This window comes from Dermacentor albipictus, chromosome 1, assembly GCF_038994185.2.
Source record: "Dermacentor albipictus isolate Rhodes 1998 colony chromosome 1, USDA_Dalb.pri_finalv2, whole genome shotgun sequence".
Lineage (NCBI taxonomy): Eukaryota > Metazoa > Arthropoda > Arachnida > Ixodida > Ixodidae > Dermacentor > Dermacentor albipictus.
Window position 1 is genome coordinate 476,940,441 of NC_091821.1, and position 27,798 is coordinate 476,968,238.

Here is a 27,798-nt window from a genome sequence, read left to right on the forward strand (position 1 = left end):
CCACGTGTAGGGTAGCAAACTGGACTCAATCTGGTTAATCTCTCTGCCTTTCCTTCTTCCCTTCTCTCTCTCTCTATCAAAGTATACCCAAGAATAAAGAAATGTCAAGAGAGCCTCGCCCATGGAGGCTTTATATTTTGAACACGCGGACAAAAATAACACCAATGACTGTGCAGTGTGTTTATTCCTTGCAGCTACTAATTGAAGAAGACTACCTCATTGAACCGGACAGTCGGATACAAATAAGAAGCAGCATCTTGTGTAAAAAAAAACAGCAGTAAAAAAAACGTGCACGAATGTCAATCGCTCGGACTCACGATTGCAACCGTATTCACCGGAAATTCAAGTACAGCAAGCATGTATGCCAGGCCACCTTAAGGCGGTCGCGCCTTTTACGTAAAGGGCAACTTGAGGCGCGTTACCGCATGGCACTGTGGTTATGTAAGATACGAAAGGAAAGAAAACAGCGCGAAACAAGACGGCTTGCGATTACGCTCGACGCGTACGCAACAGGTAGACAGGCGTTGCCGGCCTGAGCATAAAAGCTAGCTGCTCTCAGGAAGAGGCCGCCAGTCGTTCGCCCCCAGTTCCTGCACCGCTCGGTTTACGGCAGCTCTTCTGACTACTCGATCGATATCCACAACATTCGCAATGTTTCCAACGGTGAGAGAAATCTTCATTCATTTATTTTTCTTCATTTCATTACTTATTTTGATACTCAACTTCTAAGTTGGTATTGGTAGGCGTAGCGTTGATAAAAGATAAAACGACACTTTAGCAACGAACTACGGGACAAAGCAATCAGGCAACAATCAGGCGCCCTAATATTACTAAATCTTATCAAGGGACGCACTCGTTATCGGGAGGATGATTGCCAAGCATATTTTAGAACTAGCTTAGTAGCAAGTTACTGGCAGCTGCCGGTAATAAAATTCATTGTTTACTGGTCCTTATAAAAACAACTCAACTTGATAGTATATATGCGTGATGTGATGTTCAGTTCAGTATGCGATATTGCACAGTTCCAGTACGCCAAGCAGAAGCTAATAGCAGTAATCTATACGGTCTTTCTGCAACCACGTAAAACTCAAGGTCTTGTAGTGCAAAAGATGCGAAGGAAAAACAAATGAGCAAAAGATTGACTTTTTCTGGTCGCTTTGCCTTTCAAAAGGATAGACAGTTGGGCGAGTTGGTACGGTAACTTGCTTTGCCTTTCTTCTCGGGGGGTGTGTGCGAATGGTAAATGTCGAAATGGAATCGAATACGATTCGAGTAATATCAGCAGCGAATCGAGTCGGATATTGAACCATTGTCGAAAAGTGTTGGAATAGTCAGCAGTCCTTTTGATCATTAAAGTCAAACGATGTTCACGTTCTGTAGCATTTCCGAAGCTTTAGCAAGCTTCACCTCAGAAAAGTCACATTAAAAAGCGTTGTTTGATATGAGCGCTAATGGAGCAATATGGACGAATAAGCAGTTTGCCTAGGCAAGACACTTCGGTGCGTGGGAATGATGGTGGTTTAGCAGGAAAATTTCTGCTCTCCGAGTGTTGTACTGCCTACTACGTCACGTAAATTCCTGCGTTTTATGTCGAATATTTCGAACGGTGTGAATGCTAGCACACTATTGTTCCAACATTATGATTGATTGCGCGCCGGTTGAGCTTTAAGATATTCGAAACCATTTCGAGAAATAATAGCATTCACGAATAGTGTTTGTTTCAAAAACCGAATCGAATTCAACAGCATTCGAGTTGTTATTCGTAAGCTTCGAATATTCCGCACCGTTAGTCATATTTCTTTTGCACTGCACACCTGGACAGATGTGCACCAACCAGATCATCGTTGCACTCTGTTACTTACTCTCAATTTCGCAAATGCTTAATGAGTAAGTTCGAGGAAATAACTTTTCCAATTGCTCTTCCGAGCAGTCCTCTTATTTTGTGTATATTTTTTATCTGTTGAATCATCATTTAATCTACAAGAAGGAATTTTTTCGAGTGGAACACTTTCCACTAGTTTATTCCTTTCAGCTTACAAAAGGTCAGTGGCCTTCCACTCTGTGAAGAAGGATGGCCAGTGAAGCTGTGTGTGTGGGCCCCTTAATGGCGAACTGCACCTCCACCGTGGGTCGGACTGGCATCGCACTATCTTCGTAGTCGGCCCACGTATGGAGGGTGCTTAACGCCTGCTTCATCTCTGCCGCGGGTCGGCTCGGTATTGCACCATCTGCGGGAATTTTTTCTACACGTGGACACAATAGTAGGGAAAGCAGCCCTAAAAATCCTCGTTGTAAAAGAAACAGCGCAACAGTTGACGGAGGACCGACAGAAGAAACGAGCAAGAGCGCTTGCGCCTGATTCTTCTGTCAGTTCTGCATGCACTGGTGCGCTCTGCTTACAACGGATTAGCAACTGGTCCGGTCACACAACTTATACACTGAAACCAATCTTATGCATTTTCGTAAAGTGGAAAGTACTTCGTGCAACTGCCAAGGCTACATAAGAAGCGCACCCTTACAGCCGGGGCCAAATTAATGTCCTTCTATCTACTTATTTTATTTTTATTTTGTTTTATTTATTGAATACTGAGGACACGTGGTCCAAGCAGGGAGGGCAACATATGGTACATACAAAGAAAATCGGATTCACAAAACAAACGGAACAATGAAAAACAAGATTAGGAAGTAGATTCAATTTATACAATTCCATTCGGTTACAGTTCGAGGAAAAAAAATAAAACCTATATGTGTTTGTTCTTGCAAAGTAAGGTTAATGCATCATGTCTGCGGTGGCGTGTAGTTCTGGTCGATAACTGTGATAAATGTTCAGATGGGTCAAGGGATAAATTGTTAGTGTGAAGTAGTTTAAGGAATTCAAGTCTCTGTTTTTTTCTTCTATGTTCGAGTGGTTCAAGGTTGTTAATTTTCATAAGTTCGGTGGGGGAATCACATCTGGAAAACTTGTTAAATATAAATCTGACCGCTTTTCTCTGAATTATCTCAAGACTATTGATATCACTTCATGTTCCTGTGGGTGGGCAGCGCAACCCGAACGAAAGACGAAAGGAAGTACACAACAAAAGCGCAGACTAACAACTGGTTTGCGCACGTGTTGTGTACTTCCTTTCGTCCTTCGTCCGGGTTGCGCTGCCCACCCACAGGAACATGTTCAATCACCAACTCGCCCAGCTTGCCGTCTTAATTCAATTGATATTAGTTTTTGTGTATAGATCCCAAACTATGCAAGCATATTCGTGCTTAGGTCTAATTAGGGAGGTGTAGCATAGCATCTTAACGTTAGGTGGGGCTTTCTTAAGTTTGTGTCTCAGCAGGCAGTTTTCTGAAGGCTGAAGCGCAAGCGTTAGTTATGTGATCATTCCATGATAGTGAATTGTTAAGGGTCACTCCTAGGTATATATAGCTAGTGACTTCACGAAGAGGTGATGGACCTAACTAGAGTTGGCAAATAGTTTTATACGAGGTGTATTAACCAGACACTACTCGTGCACTAGAGCCGCCATAGGGTCATCGGCCGTGCAGGTGCATTATACATGTCGCCAGTCACTTGTGTATAGAGTGAAAGAAGGAATCGGGCCCATTGAGTGTCACGGTATGAAACGCACTCTGTGTCACCCGTATGAGGACATCTTGCCAGCAAAGTGCTCAAGTATCGTTCTTTCTCGCAACACTAGGTCCAAGTGCTGTTAGTCTGCCTCATCGTAGAAGGCTACGGACTGCACCACCATCCGTTGAATCAGGCTGTGTATCCGGCGTCCGGCTTCAGCGGCTACAATACTGCCGCTGCTCCCTACCAAGGATACAACACCTACACCTATGTGAGTATAGGTCATCTAGCATTGATTGCAAAACCATGCAGCGTTTGAAGAAGGCGAAGCCCGAATCACAATAAGTTTAGCAAACATCTAGGCAATGCGTGGGATCTAAACTAAAAGCCTACAGAAAGCTCTGAAGAAGATTGAGGCATTCCTTCAGAAGACTGGGCTCGTATTTACGCATAGGGATATCATACTAGCAGTCGCAACCAGAATTCAAACCGCGCAAACCAAAGTGGAATAGTACATTCGACATATGACACTAGGAATTCACTATACAATGTGAAGGACGACCTGTGTGTCAATGCAAGTAGTTCCCCATAACAAGCAGGAATGTAGGGACTGAATTGTAGATATACTTTCATAGTTTACTGGCATAGGTGGCACCGCAGTTTTTTTTTCATACGGATTATTTTCAGCATCTGATCATTAATCTTTACGAAGTGATCGTCGTCAGATAAAAGGTCTTTGTAGATTAGGGCAACGCATGAGATACCATTTGAATGAGCGCTTGTTTGCAAAGACAGAAGGGCGCTAAGTACATGCTACCTCATACCTTAGAGAACAGTGTCTTTTCTAAATATATACCAACGGCGCGGTCCACTTAAACTGCTCGTGTGACAAATCCAAACAACCTGTACCTACATTTTCTTTCAAAGTTGAGCTTTTAGGCAGCTCTAAAAGAGCTGGTATCAGCAGCGAAGGTGAGATATCCATAGTGGTAAATTCCAAAGAATACCAAGCAGTGGATCAAAGGGAATGCATATTCACGACAAGTAAATTCTTTAGTGCAATGTAGTGCAGAGACAACTTAAATATGTTTCGCTCATTTCAACAAGCATGCCTAAAATGACGACACAATGAGTTCACCAATTCTTTCAGAAAGGCCTTTTCATTCCGCCCCATATAGTATACTATAGCATGTTAAATTCTCTACGCGAACACCACCTCCTGGAATTCAACCTATCCAGTCAAGAAAAGAGGACTATCCGGAAATATACCAACAGATTGTATTTGAGGTATTTTTGGAACATCACACTCTTTAATTTTCGCAAAGAATGTTCCTGGCGCTGCTGGAAATATGCTCGATATTCTGGCTACCCGCAAGGAGCAATATGCCCAACGCGCTGAGCAACGGCTACGCTCACACTGACGCGAGACGCAATGACTCTTCTGCGTACGTAGTCGTGCTTCTAAGACGCGATGCCACTCAGTAAAGCAGAGATGCAAAGCTCAAGGAATTCTGCTGGCTAGAAGTCACAGAATAAGGCACAGTGACTCTCTCGCAAAACTTGATATTTTGCAGCTCTCGTTTCTTCAGTATTTGCTTGGTCATATATGAGTCACATATAAGGCACATAATGTAATTTAGCTTCATTTTAGACAATGGCAATACTGCTCACTAGGACTAACACCCCAGCGCAGAATTAATCCCGCTCACTAACTTCAATAGTTCGGACTTTATTTTTGACAATCTCATCAACAATTTCCTCAAATATGCATTTGCACAATGCCACGTTGTATGCAGTCACACAAAAGCACAAGTACGGTGCAGTCTACAACTTCTGTCTTGTTTATTTCTTTATAGCCACCTCACCCGCACAACTTTGGCTACGACAATGTGGATGAGTACGGAAATCGACAGCTCCGCAGCCCGCAGAGCGACTCCAAAAACACAAAGACCGGTTTGTACGGCTACCGCGACGTGAATGGCCTCTACGGGCGTGTGAACTACATCGCTGATGAGTACGGCTTCCGGGCCACCATGGACGCCAACGAACCAGCTGCCACTCTTGAAGAGAGCGCCGACGCGGTTTTCAACCTTGCACCAGTGGTCCATCCTGTTCTTTCAGCAGCTGACCGGATTGGTGCACCTACAGCTTATACCGTTAGGGTGGCAGCCCCTTACAACGCTGGTGGCTACAGTGGTTACGGCAAATACGGACACAGCCCCAACGCAGGCGCTGCTGGAGGCTACGCGTACGCTCCGTTCGGACGTGAAGGAAACACTGCTAGCAGTCCATCCCTCGGTGGATACGCTTACGGTGGCCAACCTCCCTACAGCTTCACTGCCGCCGGCTACGGTGCGAGCAACCGCCCTGGTGTCCACGGTGCTCCTGCTGTTTACGGGAGCTGGTCTTCCAGTCACCGTGGCTACCGGCGTCGATAATGCATGTCTCTTAGGCCACGTGAGACAAGACCAACGCCAGATGCTGCCGTTGGAACTTTTGCGCTGTGCTTGATGTGACAGATTGTAGCAGGGCATATAAAAAATAAAGATATAGTTAAATAACTTCTAGTAAAGACTATTTATTTGTTTTCTGCGTGATGTTCTGTTTTAGCCTTCAGAAACTGGGGGAAACAGCGGTCTCTCTTTTGACTTCGCGACACGAACCCACCACGAGGCCCGGAGGAATAGCGCTTTACTGTTCTTCTGTAAATTGTTCTATAGAGGTTTTTCGTCATCACCATAATTCGTGAAAACTATGGCCAGTCGTGCATAATTTTTTGTTGCCGACGCGCACGAATATTAATGTAATGTTTATGCTTCCGGAGTACATTGACGTTGTTGCAGTTTCATCAGAAATATCGACACTTACGTATATGTATCTATTATAATCTTTGCGTTGAGTACCACACAGGTCTGAAAGAGGCGCCAGGACCGTGCCAGAACAGGGGAAGAAAATGTCTTTAGTTATAGAGCTCCAGGACCCAATGAAATATTAATACAGCTAATCAAACACTTCGGTACAAAGAACAAGGCACTGCTGACTAAGGCCTTCGGGCAAGTGATTAAAACGAAGAAAATTCCGGTTGGATGGCGTGAAAGCAAAATGAACTTCATCTACAAAGACAAAAGCGATAACGATAGGACAAGCACGTGAAGGCCAGTTGCACTAACATCGGTGATAAATATAATGACAATGCTAGCCATAAAATTGGAACTGTCGAAGTGCTTGGAAAAAATTATGTACTGGGGGAACTATAGAACGGGTTCAGACCAGGCAGACACTTAGAGAATAAGATGTTGGTGGTAACTGAGCGCATGAAGATTTCAGTAGCTCAGAATGGACCTTTATGGATAGCATTTCTAGATTATAAGGGACCCTATGACGACGTAGACGGGGAATGGGTAATGCTGCTGGAATGAGAAAGCATTCACCCAGTGAGACCCGTAGGTAACCTACACTTTCCAGAAGCGCTTAAATTTAAAGTGGATGGAAGCATCAACCGGTCAGCACTTGAGATAAGCAAGAGTCGTTTAGAGTATTGGTGATAGGCGTACTTACCAGGGGGAGGAGGGGGTGAGCAGGGTTCACTTGACCCCCACTGTCACAACTGGAGGGGTGAAGTAGGCCATTTGCCCACCTCCACCCCACTTTTGAAAGCGGGCGTGTTCGGCTGCACGCTGAAAAAGCAACAAAATAACAGTTGAGGCCAAATTTTCTTTGTTTATGCATTAGCCACGTAAGTAAAGCTTTTCGCTATAACGTCTTTCCTGCATGGGTAGCAAGTATTTGGTGCATCGCCGCAGCGAAGAGCTGTAGCAGACGACGAACGGAGCAGCGTGTGTGGCGGGTGTCATACACTCTCGCATGGCGGAGAACGCTGGCACTGGGCAGTTCCAGCCATGACAATTGCCACGTGGCGTTACTGGCGTCGTGCGTCGTTTTTTGAACCACCTATCATACCTGGGGACCATCCATTACGTGTTTTGTGGCAAGGAACTATTGGATGATCACATACCGGAACCATTTTATGTATAAATATAAACTCGTTCCAATGCATTGGCACGAGTTATGCCACATGCTTTTTTTCTGTTTCTTTTTTCAACACTACGCTGTGTATAACGTCTGAACGCTAAGTATCTTGCTACTTTTATGTAATACTTCTTGCTGTTCTCGATGTTTTTAAACAATGCTTATCTGTTCATTCCGTTTTTTTCTTTGTTTTTGACGTATTTCTGTACATATGTAAATTTGATATTACTACCAATGTACGAATCCCTTTAGCATCCATACCTTTTTACCGATTGCATGTTGTGACAAACTCTACCATATGCCCCCCTCACGCTATGCCTCTTCGTAGGCCTGTGAGGTCTTTCTATGTGTATATATACATAAACGAGAGGAAAGGGGATACAGAGGTGCTTCATTTTTTTTTGTGATCATGACCATATATAGCCAACAAACAATGAAGCCAAGCAAATCATCAGGGAAATTATTTTTGGTTGAAAGATAGAAAATAATGAAGAGAAACGAAAGTGGACGAAAAGATAGCCTGCCACCGGTTTTAGCCGAACCTACATCCCCCGCATTACGCTTGCGTTGCACTACCAATTGTGCTACGGCGACGGCTATCTATCCGCCCACTAAACATGGTATTTATGCGACTAGATCTAGCCCTGCGACTGTTATCCAGTACCACACAGGTCCATCTGTTTCCCTTGTGCTAGCGAGGGTCTCGAATCTGGCAGCCCTGATCTCTTTAGGTGACATACCAGGTTCTTTTTGTAACCACGTGCCTGCTTTTCTAAGTTGACGTTTTTTGCTATGTTCAGACTACGTTCGTAAGGCGCCGATTTTTCGTAACATACGTAAGCGGAAGCGCAACAAGCGTATGCGTCTAGTTCAGACTGCGAACGTAAAGGTACCAACGTGCACAATTCTCGCATAAACCGTGGGTGAGAGTGTTAAAGGGTCGGCAACATTTACGACTGTTATGTTACGACTGTTGCGACACAGCCAATGACCGATAAGCTATCGGCTTTCAACAACCGGTGACGACACTTCCGTCCTCCCGTCTGCAGACAGCTCCGGGCGCGAGAAGTGCCATTCCGCCATTCCGTGCACACGATTGGCTGTGTTCGTGAAAATTTTTGCAGTGCGCCTTGCGAGACTGTTTTCAGTTCATCTGGTTTATCCGCCGAGGAAATCGATGGCCGCAGATGCGTGCTCCGAACTTCGATGAGTGGTCTCATTAGGTTTTCAAGGAAGCGGAACTGCTGGGGCGACATGCGCATGATGTTATGAAACATCACAGTGTCACCAACTCGGAGCTTGGCGAAAAGGTTGTGAAAATCGCCGTCCACGGCCCTGTCGAGAAATACTTGCCGCACCCAAACCCTTCTGCGTCGCCTTCGTCGTCTTTGGGCGATTGAATACATGACTATAAGTTTGTTTTGAGCGTGAATTTCTTCGATCTCGGCCAGCGCTCGCATGTTGGCAGGAGCCATATTGGACCGCTGGTGACGTCGATTCTGCAGCTCCAAATTTGATTGGCCTGTTGTAAAAGCCGTAATTTAGGCAGCAGTAAATCTGAACAAAGGTGCCGGCTTAACTGCCGTAACGTTTTTTACAGCCGTTACGTTCGACACGCCAAAAGAGCTGTTACGCGCGTTACGACCGTAGTGTGAACATAGCATTACGTGATGCCATCGAGCATATAAGGACGTGCCACATCCACCCCCCATGGCTCTGAGTGGCGCCGGCTAACAATCGCAGGGCTAGATGTAGTCAACATAAATACCCAAGTTAGTGGACGGATTGATAGCGGTCGCCACAGCACAATTGGTAGTGCAACGCACGTCTAATGTAATATATATATATATATATATATATATATCATAACATCTTTAGCATAAATTGTCATTTCACATTGAAATTTCACACCCTCTCGACACACACACACACACACACAAATATATATATATATATATATATATATATATATATATATATATATATATATATATATATATATATATATATGTATATATATATATATATATATATGTGTATATATATATATATGTGTGTGTATATATATATATGTGTGTGTGTGTGTGTGTGTGTGTGTGTGTGTGTGTGCGTGTGTGTGTGTGTGTGTCGAGAGGCTGTAGAATTTCAATGTGAAATGACACCTTATGCTAGAGATGTGCGTGCAAACGACCTTCCCGAATGTCGACAGTTGAGCGAGTTGGTGACTCATTACATTGGCAGTGCTTGTCCTGTGCGGTCTGTCTCCTCTTTTCTGTGGTGTTTTTTTTTGCGTCAAACGTGAACAAAAACGACATTGTCTGATGTGCACAGTGATTACAATACTATTATGTTTTAATTAATGAATTTTTTCTTTCGGCATGCACCCCTTTTGACTTAGACTGTCCATTTTATTTTCAGCCCGTTTCAACATAAGAGGTATACAGCACTAGCACACACTATCTGCCAGAAGAAAAAGAAGATTTCATGTTTTGAGGAAGCGGGAGCTACCTCGTGGGTGGCATGCATCGAACGTTCGAAGGGTGTAGGTTACTTATATTCTTCAAAAATATTCACTAAATCCCTGCTTTTTCCCAACCTTCAAGCCTTACATACGGTATTTAGCTGCTTTTTGTGGTATCCTCGGTAAAATATGCCAGGCGTGGTGTTTATACTTCGTTGAATTGGGAACCGTGTCCGCAGTGACGAGCAATCTGCGTGGTTCCATTGTAGCCTTTGTAGAAAGTTACTTACACAAGCGTTTCAAGCTGTCATGTACTGTCGCTATTGAAACTCCTTTCTAGACTCCTAAAAGAACTGCGCAAAGTGCGAACTCAAAGTTCCCTTAAGATGGGGAGAATTTTTAGTGTAATGCTTTGCGAAACTATCATGTAATTGCTTTAAATGTAACGTTGTAAACGGATGCTGAGCATGCGTTCTTTCCACATGTTTGTTCGTCACATACCAGGCTGGCAGTTTGATTTTCCGGTGGGTTCGCTGAACTAAAAAAGGCACCTTGTTCATATTTAGGGAAAATTAGGGGCCAGGTATGGGTAATGCGCAGGCAACGCTCCAAATAGATGTGTTTAATGCGCCTATTTTACAACAGATTACGTATGCAAGTAGTCCAGAGTGTTATCAATGTGGTTTCTGACCGAATAATTAAAATAGTTACGCATAATTGTAATGACAAGCAGGCTAAAATTTTGCGAACAGAGGGGACTCCTACACCAAGTTTGTGTGCGATGCTAAATGCGTATTGATCAAGCACAAGTTCTGCAAAAAAAAAGAAAGCTATTCTCTTTCGGAAATCTCAAGCAAGCGTTCGAGGTGTCAAGCTGGTGTCAGATAAGCTTCCCAAATTTCTCAGAAAACTCAGCATTTCGCAAAATTTATGCATAGAAGAAATGACCACAGCTTAATTGCAATGTGTCGCATAGTTTTAACGTTTCTGGCTTATTTAGAAGCGTTACGAATAATCATGAACTACCATTTCTTTTCTTGGGGGAGGAGGAGCGGGGGGCTTTTTATGCGTGATAGGTGTATTACGTTTTCCTGGTGTCCTCTGTAAACTAAACACACTGTAAACACAAATGAGCCCATATGGGCGTTTTAACAGTTGATATGCCATTTTTCCCCTCTAGCCTAAAATGAGTACTCCCACGAGAAGAAGTAAAATAAGCTAGAACCATTATTATACCCCCGGCCCCATTTGAAGGGCCATTGCGGTTGTAAAATGGGGCTTTTCAAGGAATAACGGTGGCGTACGGGAAAGTGGGAGTGTTGAAATACACCCATATCTGAGACGAGCCAAATAGAGAAAAGAATAACTCAGCCGTGACCAACAGGGCAGGCAGCCGCAGCGACAATTTCAGTAGGATTATTTCTGAAGTCAGATTTGAAATATCCCGCGCAATGTGTGTCGGCGCTGTTTTTCTGTTCGGAGTGGCCGCGCCTTGGTGCTGCACACAGGACGCCGAAAGTCGGAACGGTCGGAACTACGCGCGGAGGAGCACAAGCCTTCGGAGCGCGCGCGCGTGCGTTGAAAGCCGCAAAGGGGCAGCCATTGTCAGCGGCGGCGCATTCTTCTACCGTGGTTGTTGTTTCTCACAGCATTGAACCCCCAAGACTCCACGGTAAGTGACTCTGAACGATTATTACACGTTCTATTAGTGTGCATATGTTCTAAGTGAAGAGACGCGCTGATATGACTTATTGAAGGTCTCAGTACAACATGGCGCGACAGTTGGCCGTCTAGAACCATTTTGCACGATCACTGTGTTTCTTCGAGCTTTGTCGTAATCGAGGTGACTTGAGTGTTTAGGGTCAAGCGAGTGTACTTAAACATTAGAATTTTACATGATGAGGGACTGTGCCGCGTCTTTAATAGGGTGGATGTGAACATTCGACATGTTCCCCGAAGCGCAAGCCACTACCATAATAGTTATGTGCAGTGCGAGGTGAGCTAAGCTTCGACGCCTAACCGCAGCCTGAAAATGTGGCGGCTCGTTAAGGGTTTACTGCGGTGCGCGTGTGTGAGTGTTTGTACAGCGATCATTTGAGCGAGAACCGGCGGCGCTTCTTTGTGCGCGGTATCTGCTCGCTGGCGCGTACGCGGCGCCAGTCCCCTAGCTCGTGCGATTGTGTGCAGTAGGTCGCTCACTAAGCGCGCATTGTGCAGATTCGCCAGTACGCTCCGTGCTATCGTCTGTGTCTCTTCGCGCCCACGCTGATTGTGCAGGGAGTGTGCGACTGCGGCGTGTAGCATGCAGAGCCTGCGCCCGTCGACTTTGATCTACGGGCGTGAAATGTCGGCGGCGCGTTTGTGGTATTAAAAGCGTGTGGTGAGCTTCCAACGGCACTACGGGTCAACGCCGCATGAACTGCCGGTCAGAGTATAAGACACGCTTTATAGTTTATAGTTAGCGTACTGCTTGGCGGTAACAGTGTCCTTCTTTGATTCAGATTACTGGATACGCCGTCACTTGAGCCTCGGCGGCCGGAGCAGGTGAGTACCAGTGGCGCCGGCACCTCGGCGGCCAGAAAACGATGCCTGTCCCGTGACGAGATATATCAATTTACGCGATAGAATTGCCGGCGATGGCTCATACGGGCGCGTTGCTCCATGGCTGTGTTCTTTGCTGGAGGCCGCCACTACGCCTGCCGTGCACATACTACGCTACATTTATACAGTCGATGCTTGTGCAATGTTGTTATTCAACAGCTGGCGCTGTGCACTGGATACTTGGACTTGTTTAATGTTTAATTACTTTGCTGCTTTGCCGTTGCGTATTGAGTACAGATATTGAGTTTTGAATTCTAGGTGCCAAATTCACACAAAAAAGTGGCGCTTTTCAACTCAGGGTCATATCACACATCATAGCATCATCCTATATTGCACGAATATTAATAACAAAATTTCTACTGCTGGTGAAAAAAGAAAGGCAGACCGATCAACCTGTATCTGTGAGAAAAATGTGCTTGAAGTCTGCCATCATCTATTATAAAAAGGTAATACCTTGGTATTCAATGTCAGTAACACTCATAAGTTATGCATCCTTTTGTGTGAAATAATTTGTCTTAGAAGCCATCCATTGTAAGGGATCAGTAAACATCTCATAGCTTAAGTAATGCATAAGTGTATGAGTTAGGCAAAGGTTTTAGTTTGTGAAGAGCAAAGGCATTAAGGTATAAAATTTTGGCAAGCTTAGTTTAACAATAAGCTGACCAATATACAAAACCTAATGTAGCAGCAGATGCTCTCCAAGATAAACTGGCGACCAGCTTTTTCGTATTCTGTGTGATCATTGTAGTGTCAACTTTTTCTCTTTTATTTCAGGACTGTGGTTGCGGCCGTTTCGTTGCCAGCTGTGAGGATGAAGCAGCTTCATAACCGGAGATCAGTCGCCTCCCATCAGTTTCCCTTTTCAGCAATAGAGGTCTTGGTATGCTCTTACCTAGAGTTTACTTTTATTACCCTATATGTTTTAAGTGCAATGGCTAGTTTAGCGGCATCACTTAGAGTGATTGGTGTGACACTTGTTCCATGGGACGTAAGCAGGTTATCCCAAGTAACTTTAGCAAACTTAAAAAAATATGCATATGCCACCTAGCTGCACAGAACCTAGGTAATGTTGTTTCCTGTCTCTTGGAAATACTTAGATTTTCTGCATTTTGCCTAATTACCTAATTATTCTTAATCAAATAATCAACTCAGATATTATAATTAATTAAGAAGTCTCAATTATAAAATTGTAGTGCAACGTGAACATTTTCCAGTACAGCTTTCTGTGGCTCAATATGTGCTACATCCTTAAGAGTCTTAAGCGCATTTGGATGGCCTTACAGCATGTAGCAAAACAAGAATGGGAACTGAGGTGCTTAATTTTTGTTCATTATTACCATATGGCACCAGCATGCAATGAAGACAAAAGAGGAAGAGAAATGAAGTGCACCAAAGGGCAACTCTATCCTGATGGGAGCTGCATTCACATCTGCATGGTGCATGCAATCTTTGAGTTATAGCAGCAGCTATCCACCTGTTCACTTCGTTGCACATTTGTATTGTTTATGTACTAAGTCTGGCCCTGGAAGTGTTAGGCAGTGCCACTTGTGGCATTGGTGCGGCATGCAACACATCCTTCTAACCACAGGTGTCATGTATTATGTGAACCTAAGTTCAATTCATGTAATGCACAAAAGTTCCATTTGAAAGGATGTGCCATATTTGTCACCATTGCCATGAGTAGCACTGGCTGACAGTCACAGGGTGAGACGTTAACCTTGCTCAGCTATTATGCAAAACTATTTTACATACAAATGTAGTAATTAGTATACATGCCAAAAGCCTCACAGAATAAAATTTTTGATCCGCATCTTACAACGATTGTTATTTTGCTTTACCTCAGGATGCCTTTCTACCGGTGTTGCATCCTGTGACTGACCACTCCAACGATCTCGGCAGAATCGTTACGCAGGTGTGTTCTTTTGTGATTCTCAGTACTGATATTTTGTAGTTTACGTTCGATGTAAATGCACAGATCGAATGAAAAACAGGTTAAAAGATGAGCTCACAGGCACTGTGTCCAAACGTATGTGAGGAAGGAAAATCTGTGTTAGAAGTTGTAATTATAGCAACACAAGAGAGTGTGCACATCAAACCACTAGTACCTAGCAAGCCTTATACACAGCATTATACCGTAGAAGCCAAAACATTAGGTGAAAACCTGTACTAAACTAGGGACTGTATTAAAACATTTTGGAGGCTTGAAGTATTTCTTGGGTTACTCAGTCTAATTGCTTGAACTGAACTGACGTGTCCTGCAAAACAGTTTGCATTCGCATTTGATACAATCTGCAGCAAGATCTGAACAAAGGGCTGCAATACTGTAAGGGCTTCCTATTGAAGTAGCAACCAGTCTTCCCAGTGTACTGCAGCCTCAGGAAAATGAAATGTGGTACACTGCACCACATGCACACACAAATTTTAATCCATAAGCATCTTTACACTGTGCTTGTGCAGGACTAGGCAACTGGCTGTTTGTTCGTGACTGAAACAACTACGTACATTAAGACTGTACTGGGAAGCCACTATCTTTTTCAGTTAGTGTAACAGTCCATAAACATATGGATTTGCATGAAAAGTTTGTCTGCCACACTTTTCATTGTCGTTTTTTTGCGCTCTTGCTTTGATGGCTGGGAGACATTTCAGGCTCGCTGAAGAGACAGGTAGCCCAGTAGCTGCCCTCACAAAGTTGTTATTTTGATTTTTAAGAGCCAACTTGCTTTGGACAATGCTGAATAACACATCAAAAGGCCCGGGATTATTGACGAGGTTAGAATGACTTTGAAAGAAGTTTATGAGTGTTCTTTTTTAACTCTGATCTGTCTGCTGAGACCAAATCATGTCAGCTTTTAATGAAGCAACGTTCAGGTTGGAAAACTGCAAGGCTGTGTGGGTACTCGAACAACATCAATGCTTCAGCTAGCTGAAGTTGCTCCATGACATCAAGGCAGAAGCAAATGACATGGCAAAGGAAAGGTTGATGGACAAAGGATTCTTGGTGGCAATTATGTAGGTTCAAGGGCTATTGCACTGAGTAAGAAAATGTGTTCCCGATACAGCGTGAACATAGTGTTAATGCTGAAGAACAAACTGGCACCATCTGCCTAGTCCTACACAAGCACGTGCACAGAAAGGGATGCCTGTTGGCCTTGAGGGCCACCACTAGAGAGAACAGCTGCTATCGCTATGACATAGAATGTGACATCAGATGACCATAGTTCACACCTTTGCTGCAGCTCGCTGGCTGGGCAATTGAAGCCTTGATTGTAAGGTTGAAAAGTTTCAATCTCAAAGTGGCAATTTAGTTGCCAACTCTTACAGCATGGTTCACTACTCAGTGATGCAGTGCTGGACGTATTCGACCAAGCCTGGTGCGAGTTCTCATGAGTGCCTATGTTCAAGCTGCCGCTAGATACTTAGTTGATAAAGTCACTGAAAACGAAATATGGTCATCGAAAGAGTCATGAAAACGATGCATGCAAGGTTTGTAGTGTGCTCACTTGGTATGACATTAGTCAAAACACCCTGTGTAGATGTTCCAAAAGGACTTCTTGGGCAAGTTGGTGCTTAGATTTCCTAGGTATACTTCGTGGCGCAAAATACATTTCTTGAAAAGGGACGGAAGAAAGGAAGACAGTGAAGTGCCAAACTACCAACTGTTTAATGACAGCCTGAACAAACGTATGGAAGAAAATACAACTTCCGCTCAAGCGCAGGGAGCCTAGGTGCGACAGAGCAGCATGGTCGCGATAACATACTTTGGATGAAGCACATTTCTGCGGAAAAAAGCTCATTTCTGCACATTTCTGTGGAACTGCAAGGGAGTTGTTGGAAGCATTTTATATTAAAAAGAAAGGGTCTGATTGTGTCAGCGATACATCCATCGTACTATATTCCGCAGAAATGTGCTTCATCCAAAGTATGTTATCATGATCATGATGTTCTGTCACACCTTGGCTCCCTGCACATGAGCGGAAGTTGTATTTTCTTCTATAAGTTTGTTCAGGCTGTCATTAAACAGTTGGTAGTTTGGCACTTCACTGTCTTCCTTTTTTCTCTCCCTTTTCAAGAAATTTATTTTGCGCCACAAAGTATACCTAGGAAATCCTGCGTAGAGATGCTGGCAGAAGTGCAGCAGATGTGTGGATTGAGGAGAAAAATATAAGCTGTTCAAGTTCCACATATAACAGACTGATAATAAATCGTCGTTCAGCAAGAACTCTGACAAAAGGGGCAAGCCGCACTCCCCACGACAAATGCTATAAAAACAGTAGGGTTATTGCAGCAAAATTGCCTATAGCTCTTTTGTGAAAGATCATGCCAACTGAATAACTAATATAAAAGCATCAAGTTGCTCCGATAAAAACCTTTGTTACACTACACACCAGACTGGGATGTAAGGTCTAGGTTGTTTTGGAACCAAGATACCCACAAGCAATGCTTAAAACATGTAAACACTTGGAAGTAACTGTGAATAAACTGCTGCCATGATTAAACTGCTGATTAAACTGATTAGTTAACACTTCACAGCTGGTATCACACAATGTTGTTTTCTATGCCACGGAAAGATTACAGCACGTGGGGGCCACAATTATTCTAGAGGCCAATACAGACAGGGTGCCAGCAAGCATGGACTAAAGATTTTCCCATGTGCATTGATGTAGTCTACCACATTTGGTTTTCTTGGGGGCAGGGTCATATTGGAGTACCAATTTTCTGCCTGAATATTCATCGCAGGGAGCACTGCAGCCAGCTAAAGCGAGTTTCTTGTTCCACCTTGCCACAGATGTAGACTTGACCCATTTTTCTAGGCAGATTTGTTGGGTTCAAGAAAGAACACAGAGTAACTTAAGAACTTTATTTCTTCTAGATTTAAGGCGTGGGGCCAGGTGTTAACCATTGTTTTAAAAATTTTACCAAACCGGGAAAGATTCTTTTTTGAAAGTCTTCTCATATCAGTTTGATATACTAGTCCCTGGCTTAGTATGCGTGCGTGTGCTGTGGCTTTTTCTTAGTCTGTTTAAAAGGTCGTTTTCCTTTTGAGTGTTCTAGCCGCAAGGAAATCACAAATATATTTTGATTTCAGCAACCTTTGTGACATTACACAATTTCTTTACATGTTGCAACCAAGCTTATTCTTTAAACACATGCCTTTCTTTCAGCATGAAAAAAAACATCTTAGATAGACGAAACAAGGCAAAAATGGCTGCTTATGCATTTGTATGATATTCCAACTGAGAGGGGTGAAAAGTAATAAAATGTTCTACTTTCATAATTCTTGTACCATGTGCATAACATTTCTCAATAGGAATGAAGCAATGAATAAAGGGAAAATCAGACATCCACCCGTTCGTAGCAATCGCTACAAAGGAAACCCATACGGATTCCTCGAAAGAAAGGCCTCATAGTTGAAGAAAAATTCGTCCTGGTCCGGGACTCGAACCCGGGACTACCGCCTTTCCGGGGCAGCCGCTCTACCATCTGAGCTAACCAGGCGGCTAGCAGATGGCAGGGCGAAGTCGAATTTGTCGACAACACAAGGCAAAGGCAAGAGTTGGACGTAGTAGTTCTGCGGAAACCCGCAAGGTTGAGAGAAGCAATGAATAAAGGGAAAATCAGACATCCACCCGTTCGTAGCAATTGCTACAAAGGAAACCCATACGGATTCCTGGAAAGAAAGGCCTCATAGTTGAAGAAAAATTCGACCTGGTCCGGGATTCGAACCCGGGACCACCGCCTTTCCGGGGCAGCCGGTCTACGATCTGAGCTAACCAGGATTTTCCCTTTATTCATTACTTCTCTCCACCTTGCGGGTTTCCGCAGAACTACTACATCAAACTCTTGCCTTTGCCTTGTGTTGTCGACAAATTCGACTTCGCCCTGCCATCTGCTAGCCGCCTGGTTAGCTCAGATGGTAGAGCGGCTGCCCCGGAAAGGCGGTGGTCCCGGGTTTGAGTCCCGGACCAGGACGAATTTTTCTTCAACTATGAGGCTTTTCTTTCGAGGAATCCGTATGGGTTTCCTTTGTAGCAATTGCTACGAACAGGTGGATGTCTGATTTTCCCTTTATTCAGGAATAAAGCAAATTCACTCTTTGCACTAGCCTATTGCAGAAACAAAATATGACAAACTGAGCTTTTAAGGGGGCCCTCAGAGGGGCCCAGTCCATGCGTGTCTTCATTTCTAGCACAGCTGAGCACATGTGCAGCCTGCACACCCTGTTCTAGAGGTGATCTGCTGCATGTGGAAAGACTAGATGTGCTGATATGGCGTGGTATTATGTGCACAGTCTTCCCACGTGTTTAGTACTGGGGATTGCATAATCTGTAGTTTCAGAGATGCATTGAAGTGAGAGACAGACTAAGCATTCGCCTCCACTGCCAGCACTTTTCACGATAGTGTCGTCCCACTGCGTGTGACAGTATCAAAGAGTACAGAGTGGATGAAAAAGCAAGGCTGGGTTTGCTTCATACTACCTATGTGAAGGTATCGGTGACACACCGTAAAACCATATCTTTATTCGCTGCCTCTCAAATTCAAAATTTGAATTCGTAATAAATGGCTTTGTATTACTGAGAGTAAGGGTAAGCTGCAATGGCAGGATTGAAAAGACTAGGAAATCTCTTCAGTTAAAGTTATTTCACAGCATATACTGTTTCAAACATGTAGAGATAGGGAAATTCATATCAGGCTATCATCATACCTCACAAGGAAGAGATTACACTAAACAGGTTTATTAATTTCCTTTTACTTAGTGGTGATGCCTCACATTGTTTTTTCCTTGGACCAAAGGGACTGCAAGGTTTTTCCGCCTGCAAATGATTGCATAGTGTTCAAAGATAATTCCCTCCCGGCTTTGTTTGCTTGATTTGACTGTAAGTTACATTACACAGAATGTATATCCCCCTGCAACGCCAGTACAGGCGAAGCAGGTACTAAATGAATAACCACAAAAGGATTTTGGGGCGAGCCAAAATGGCATGTGCAATAAAGATATGCACAGATGTCCCGTCAGTGTTGCTGTCAAACAGAAATTGTGATATTGAGCGACTGAGCAAAATAACTAAACGTGTGCTTGCCGAACTATGGCTGGCATTCGCACCTTGATTGTGTCTTAGCTACCAGAAGAAATTTGTTTTGTCTTGTTCTTTTTCTGTTAAAATGTAGTTTTTTCTTTGTTTACTTTCGTTTGGGTTTTTGTAGCTATATCATGTGCACATGTGACCAATAATGCCGTCTGGAAGTTAGTGGTTGTTGGTATTTCTCACTGCCTGTCGTTTGTTCAGTGTGTACTAAAGTCAAAAGAGCACCAACCAGTATAAACCAGTGTGTTGAATTTGTTTTCTTGTGTTAGTGCGAATGATCTGACTGGTTATGTGTCGACATAAACAATTAGATTATGAAAACAAAGTTCATCAGAACATGTCATTCGTTTTACTTATAATTACCTTATTTCAACTGCAGAACCCACATGTTCAGGCATGTAGATTTAAGTAGAACAAGTCTTTTTGTGATTGTTAGTTCTGAACAGGTGAGAGCAGTGCTAAGGACACAAAGTGAGTCCACATAGATAAATGGCATGGTGCACTGTGCACGGATCTGATAATTGATGTGTTTTTGCAACAGACAAGCAAATAAATATCTAGTAACACCTTGTCAAAGGCACGAAAGCACATAAAGAGGCAGGGGTTGGCCACATACAAATGTGCCTTGGTTGTAGGTTTGTTAACAAGCATGCCACTTTCCTGTAACTTCAGAATACAGGTGCTGCACTGACACATACATCTCTTTTTTGTTATTATGCAAAGCATACTAGCCGCACAACCACGCTCTTCCTTGCTGCGCCGCGCGTGGCCGCGTAGCTACCATATGACGTCATAACAGCTGCAAAAGCAGAGGCTCAACTCGTGCGCTCGCTTGCGGCCGCGTAGCTACATAGCCGGGTCTCAGCTCGTGCGCTTGCCTGCATGAGTTGTTTCTTCGTCTAGCCGAACCAAATATAGCCAAGCAACAGCAGTTCACCAGGCTAAACAGTGGTTCAACAACTAAAATAAAGGCTAGTATGCTTCGCATCCTGGGCTTAACCTTAGCTAAGCCACAGCCATTTTTTTGTGGGATTTGATTAGTTTCGGGGTTAATGGTTGCTGCTTTCGCTAACATGTTGCACTTGTGATATTCGGGACATCATCTGTACTATTTACAGTGTATGTACCCTAATGGTCACATAGTGGTGCTTAATCGTGAAGGCTCTCATTCAAGTATTGCCTGGTCTACATATGCTTTTCTTCATGCCAAAAAAATAAGATATACTACGTTTGTGTCAGAAGGAAAGAAACTGAGTGGTGTCTATTATTGCACATAAATCTATGCTTAGTTGCGTTAATATTTTTGCATAATTTCAGCAACTTATTTGGTGCATTTCTGTAACATTCACGCTCTGGCTTATCCACTTAGGTGTAACGAATAATAAAGGCAGAAAAGTAAAGCATTGCAGTGGATTTAACCTACTGCTGTTGATTCTGTTACCTTTTCGCAGCTTTTCTTTTTGGGGAAAGCATATGTACAAAAGCACGTTTTGACCAAATAGGCTGCTGTTTGCGAGGCTTTGCAAGCACCACTATAACGTGACAAAAGCAGTGTGGCCATTTGGTTATACAAATTCTGGTGTATTGGCACCACAAAAAGTAAACGAAGAAAGATATGTACGCATGACACAAGCACCAGATCTCACTTCAAGCTTTAAAATAAGGAAACGCAATATTTAATAACAGGTGGAGACATTATGTGATGATATCTGTTAAAAGAAATTCTTTATGCAGTGCAACTAATGGATCACTGATACATTTGTCATTCTTTTTAAATGTTGCAAACCACAATTACCTTGCGTGTTGTCAGGTCATAATACCTCGCTACAACGCAAGTTTTGTGGAACACAGGACCGCGGTCACATTCTTTGCAGCATTTACCATTGTGTGAGGGAGGGTTGTTTCACACAGATGACTCATACTGCCTCAATCCCTGATTTCGCAATAATAGAGCATCCCATCTGTCCGATGTTGGCACGGCCTTGTGATGGCAGCAGACTACGTAACGCTTGCGGCCTAGCTCACTAGATGCATATTGTGCTTCAAGCCACAACCAACCTCTTCCTTTTTTTGGCTTCTGCCTTTTGTTGCAGCACAAAACTCTCCTAACAAGGGCCTGAGAAAAAGGATTTGCGCAACTAAATCAAGCATGACTAGGGAATATAATGAATGAGATGATGAAGTAAAGAAGTGGTTGCAGTTGTTTCGTATGCATTTGGGATTTTCGTGAGTAATTGTGTAGCTGGTCCCTACGGGCAAACATTTTTTTTGTATGAAACATGTGAAGAGAGATTTGCTCTGATGAGAAAAAAAGACTGAAGCCAGGAAAACAAACTAATTTGTTTGTTGCGTGCAGCACAATTTGCAGGCGTTGCACTGTGCAACGGAGGTTATGTACAGTCTGCCATTCCTATCCAGTCATGCTTGCATTGCATAGACACACATTGTAATAATTTGAGATTGAGGCTAATGAAGTTTGTGTGCAACAACTCTCATCCGCACATTGTGATGCACTGCAAAATAGAGTGGTTCGTTCCAGTGTTCTTCGAAACTCGTTGCCAGAAATTATGAGCAAATGTACATAAGATAATTAAGCTTTGACAGATTAGCGTGAAAAGGACAAATGCATCAGTCATTCTCAATTAAATTGCACGAAGAATTTGTTTATGAATTAATAACGTCACTACGTGTTGTATATTTCTGTTTTTTTATTGAAGCCAGAGTTGAGGTTAAGCACTTGTGTCCTGCATGTCCTTGTCTTCGTTTGCTTCTGTGGTGCCATTACACCAGAGTAAATCCATGACAAGAGCTGCCAGTCCATGCAGTTATACTACATTGGGCTCAGTACGACTGGCAGCCTGAATGTGACGAGTGCGAAGTAGCAGTAGGAACTTCAGAAGGGTAGAATTTTGTGTCAGTTGGTGGCGCATATTATAGTATGGTGAAGCGCTATAGATGAAACAGTGTGAGGCAAGACAGATGGGAAAGTACTACAGAGAACTGTGAAAGTTTACTGGAAAGTTTTGCTGCAGCAGGACAATGCGTGCATTATACTGTGCAGCAAAATTTGCCAATGTTCGTAGTTGTCAGTAGCACTTCCCCATCTACATTACACTTCACCATACACTAATAGCAGTAACAACAGCAACCAACTGACCCAAGCAATAATCAATGCCCACAGAATTGCCAAATTGTAGGAGAAATGTTTCAGTGTAACACATGTTTTGTTAACTGACAAGTAAATGGCACACATATCTGCAAACCGATGATCAGGTGCATTTTTCATGCACATACATTATTTCGTACAACTGCTTCCTGCTTTGGTTTTTTATGGCTTTTAGGAAGCATTCCAAAGTACTCAACTGTTTGTTCTAATATTAAATCTGTAGTCAGCCAGCACTATGTGTCATTACTGCATACGCCCTTACTTCGTCAGTGTTCTTCGCGCTGTTCCCTACTAAATATGAATAACCAAATAACCATCTTTTTTAATTTTTAGGTTGTGAAGAGAATACTCTTAATATGTAATTAATTAGAAAAATTTTCTCAATTTTAGGAAGAAGTCCGGCTGGCCCCAAGCCTGGTGTGAAATGAAGAAATGGCACTCCACATCAATTCATGTTTACTTGTCGTCATAACCAGTCTGTTAGCTTAATTTTTGGTTCTTCCTATTGAATTCTCAAGAAAGGTACCAACTCTGTCATTCATTGAAAACGAATTTTTGCACTTGGGGACGCAGCCATGCACAAAGCCTTTGAGCTCATTAATATTTTTATTCTTAAAGAAAGTGCAGCTCCTGCGTGGAGCAATGGATTGAATAAGATGAGGGTAAATGAAAAGATGGCGACATTAATTGTCAACAGTTGCCCAACAAAAAAAGTCTCAAGCTGGAGCCAACATAATTGCAAGGGAACCAAATGGCTCCAGCCTGAGACATTCGTTGTTCAACCTGGCAAGTCTCCTTGTCGAAATATTTCCTCTAGCCTGAGACCTATATCCACCCTCGACCAACAATACACCCATACATTTGGCAACCCATGGCAAGGTAACAAATTCACATGCAAAGAAAGAGAATGTAGTGTGCACTCTGGAAGGTAGCATGAACAGTATATTATTTACTTAATGAAATGCAGGTTTGCTATCGAACTACTTTATTTCGATCCCCATTTTATAACTGGACAGCATGGTTCCTCCTAGAGAATATTTATTCGAAGCTCACACAATTTTGCTCCTGTATGTCCGTTAAATCTGTCCTGGTTGCTACACTACCAGCCCTGTCTGCAATTGCATAGCAGTGTTTTGAGTATGCAACCCAATTCAAAAGAATAGTTAGGCATCTACCTCAGTATGTCTGCTACTGCGTTGCAGCTCGAATTCTATATCTAGGTGGTGACTGTGATGCCATGTTCTTTTTAAATAAGACCAATATGCTATCTGAAGTGCAATTAAATGCAATCTCAAATGACCTCAGCGCGGGGAATGACACAATTGGAAACCAATGTGATCAGGAGGATTTGATTTCTAAAAACAAGGCACTTAAACATGAGAAACCAGTACTAATCTCGTCTAAAGATGCTGTTATTGGGTATGATAGGGGAGTTACTTGTCCGTGACTACATTCGCAGCATGTTACATTGCTGGCTTTATATATTGCACTTGGTACAGTAAAATGTTGCTGCTTGCACAATATTCAACTAAACGTGGTCGCCATGCTAAAGTGCCCGTGCAGAACACAACTCATCCACTATTAAGGACTGCAGTGGAACCTTCATAAACGAAAATCGCTTAAGCGAAACTGCCGCTTAACCAGGACACCATCCTGATGGTTGGTTGGCTCTCTGCAATGTCTCGCACTAAATAGAATGCCTGGTAAATGGAACCAATTTCCCTGGCCCCTTGAGGCTCCATTTAAAGAGTGCCCACTGTAAAAATATAGGGGGGATCCTGTTCGGAACTTTCGCAAATCTCGTCGTAAACAAAACTGCATTTCAGTGGGAGTGAAATGCAAAAGCACCCGTGTACTTAGATTTAGGTGCATGTTAAAGAGCCCCATGTTGTCCAAATTAATCCGGGGTTACTCGCTATGGCACGTATCATAATCAGCAGGTGGGTTCTGGTTTGTAAAATACGGTTTATTTTTAATAGCCTGCTCGGAAATACAGCCCAATAACTACACTAAATTATGTAGCTTGTTTGTGTGTTGAGTCCCAATTTCTTAATTTAGTACTTTGACATTTATCATATTTGTGTGCTAGTCCATGCAAAATACTACTGATCAACCTCGTTATACACGCCACTGTTAATTTAGAATGGCTTGCACACAATAAACTTACAGCACAGACACCTAAGACGGACCGCAAAAGGAACATACGACACATTGAGGCTAACAACTTCTTTATTTCTTCGTCGTCGATGCAATATAAACCCTAGACCACACAACCGTGCAGGCACTCAGATTACATTACAGAGATCTGCCAAATTATCACATGAGCAAACGTAGGAAGTCAAATTCAGATGGGTGCAGGGACAAAGATATCTCATTGATGCAATTATCGCCTTGCCTTTTTATGTGGTAGGCCTCTCTGGTAAGCCGCGCATGCTCATTCTTGCTTTTGCCTAGAATCGACATCCCGTCAAGTTGTGCCTCACAATTGTTGCAAGAGTTTATATGCGCACCAAGGTGCGCTGCTCTATCTACATTTTTGTTTACTTTTTGCGCATGTTCCCTGAGTAGGTCATTGACGCAATGCCCTATCTAGCCAAGCTATATCTTACCACATGAGAGTGGAATGGTGTAAACCACGCCGACAGCGCGCGGCACATATGAAGCACTATGCCGAATTTGGCCTCCTCCTCTGCTCTCTCCGCAGGTGCGTGAGCATAGCTTTAAAAGCTTGTTCGGCGAAGAAAAAGCCAAAGGAACACTATGCCTGCAAGCAACTCCCTTGAATTGATAGATGACCTTATGTATTTAAGGGACCACGCAGGGAACATGCGCAAAAAAGTAAACAAGAATGTAGGTAGAGGAGTGCACCTTGTTGCGCATGCAAACCCTTACAACAGTTGTGAGACACAACTTGATAGGACGTCGATTCTTGGCAAAAGCAAGAATGAGCATGCGCAGCTTGCCTTAGAGGCCTACCACATAAAAAGGCAAGGTAATAATTACATCAGTGACATATCTTTGTCCCTGCACCCATCTGAATTTGACTTCCTACGTTTGCTTATGCGGTAATTTGGTAGATCTCTGTAATGTAGTCTGTGCGGTTGTGTGGCCTAGGGTTTATATATGCATCGATGACAAAGAATTAAAGAAGTTGTCAGTTAGCGCCAGTGTGTGCCGCATCTGCCTTTTGTGGTCCGTCTTAGGTGTTTGCGCTGTAAGTTTAAGTTCAGAATTATGTACCTACTAGGCCCAAATAGAGTTTTACTGTTAGTCAAGCAAGCTCAATATATTGTCTGTGCAAAAGTGTGGAGTGTCAGTGCAAAGTAACAGTTCAAACACTTGGCTACGTAGTTACAGTTCAGTATGAAACGAGATAAGATTTCTTAGCATTTCTTTCATTTGCTAATTTCATTGTGTTAGGACGTAGAATACTAGTAACTGGCATGCATGCTTACAATGTACAGTATTCTTTTTTAAAATTCAGACGATTATTTTACTGGGGCAGAAATTTGCTTTCCTTTGGGCCCGAAAGTGAGCTTATATTTCTTACAGTTGGTGTTTAATAAATTTTCTTTGCTGTCAGTGTGTGTCTCGTGCATTTTTCCTTTCAGCAAGTAGCAACTGCTCTCGAAGGCGTTTGCTGGCCTCGGAGGCACTTCCGGTAACTAGCATTTTCGATAGGACGATTGTATAAAAGCTTTGCAATGAGGGGCTCTGTGATCAGCGAAAGGAAAAAATGAAGACGGGCGGTGACGGGTTCATTCACCATTGGACCACGTGTGCGCGTGACTTGGTCGATTCAGCGGTGGCCGTGTGCCGTCGATTGGACCACGTGTGGCAAGCCCGCGGCGAAATGCTTCGTGGCGGTACCCCGCGCCTATGCAGCAGCAGACGGAATACCGGAGGCCACAGTGTCGGACGCCGGCGTTCGGTCCGAGCAGGTGCGGCGCCTGCTCGGGTGGCAGCTCACGGACGGACGAGTTCCCTTGAGCCTTGATCGCCGGCGTTCGACATTTTGGCCTGCGGCGTTCCGCCTGGTGCTGCGTAAGCGCGGGACCCGCCCCACCAAGCATTTCGCTACGTGCCTGCCGCACCTAAACTAAAATGCCTTTAATTCCTTCACAAAACTCCCATTGTACCTCCCCGTCAAATGGGGGTGAAGGGGGTGAAGTGGGCGTATTACGGTACCCCCGTTGTGTGCCCAATTAATGCCCATGTCAATGGGAGTTTTGTCGTACGCCCATTCAATGGGAGGAAAAAGATGTACAAAAGGGAATGCGCTAGAGGACAAGCAAAAAACGCCCATCTGGGTGTTTTTTTGTTTACAGTGCAGGGCAGTTTATTTGTGTTTCCTTACAGTAAGGCCGAGGTAGTGGGTGATGTGCTCAAAGAGGGTGGGTTATTGGAACGCAACGAAGCACACTAACACTGGGAAACAACAATACACAATCTGGCAGTGGAACTGCCGGGGCTACAGGAGGAAGCGAGGTAATCTCCAGCAATTCATACGCAGCCGTGAGACGAAACCGGACGTGATCCTTTTACAGGAGACAAACCATCCGGTTAAACTTGCTGGCTACAAAGCCATAGATGCGACCGCGACGGAGAACAGGCAAAGAAGGAAACGAGCTACAGCCCGCGTGGCGGGTGGCGCTAGGCCGGGGGCGATGGTGCCGCGCCGGCCGTCTCCCCCGCCACGCCCGTTGCCGGTCGCCGCCGTGCTCGTTCGACGTAATGTCACTGTGGTGCAGCGAGAGCTTGCCTGCGTAAATATACCTCACGTGTTCGTAGAATTAATCCCGAAGAGCGGCCGAGGACTCTTCGTCCTTAACGTGTATAGTAAACCCACGCTGCAGCACAGATTCGGGGACCTACTGCGGGGCGCACGCGC

The 27,798-nt window shown here is 43.8% G+C and overlaps 2 protein-coding genes across 2 annotated transcripts; both read left to right on the forward strand.

Moving 5' to 3' along the window:
• Window positions 1–526: 526 nt before the first annotated feature.
• Window positions 527–6,123, forward strand: LOC135900326 (adult-specific rigid cuticular protein 15.7-like). The gene is made up of 3 exons (XM_070537943.1): window positions 527–663; window positions 3,693–3,836; window positions 5,422–6,123. The coding sequence occupies exons 1-3, from the start codon at window positions 652–654 to the stop codon at window positions 6,001–6,003; spliced, it is 738 nt and encodes a 245-aa protein (XP_070394044.1). The 5' UTR covers window positions 527–651; the 3' UTR covers window positions 6,004–6,123.
• Window positions 6,124–9,759: 3,636 nt separating this feature from the next.
• Window positions 9,760–26,489, forward strand: LOC139054520 (uncharacterized). Its single transcript, XM_070531605.1, has 6 exons — window positions 9,760–9,770; window positions 11,564–11,727; window positions 12,557–12,599; window positions 13,431–13,536; window positions 14,500–14,568; window positions 23,298–26,489. The coding sequence occupies exons 1-6, from the start codon at window positions 9,760–9,762 to the stop codon at window positions 23,328–23,330; spliced, it is 426 nt and encodes a 141-aa protein (XP_070387706.1). The 3' UTR covers window positions 23,331–26,489.
• The last annotated feature ends 1,309 nt before the right edge of the window (window positions 26,490–27,798 follow it).

Excerpts from the sequence above, each read along its gene's own strand:
- LOC135900326 (XM_070537943.1), top strand. Across the intron at positions 3,837-5,421 it reads GATACAACACCTACACCTAT|CCACCTCACCCGCACAACTT; the intron begins GTGAGTATAGGT and ends ATTTCTTTATAG.
- LOC139054520 (XM_070531605.1), top strand. Across the intron at positions 12,600-13,430 it reads AGCCTCGGCGGCCGGAGCAG|GACTGTGGTTGCGGCCGTTT; the intron begins GTGAGTACCAGT and ends CTTTTATTTCAG. Across the intron at positions 14,569-23,297 it reads TCGGCAGAATCGTTACGCAG|GAAGAAGTCCGGCTGGCCCC; the intron begins GTGTGTTCTTTT and ends TCTCAATTTTAG.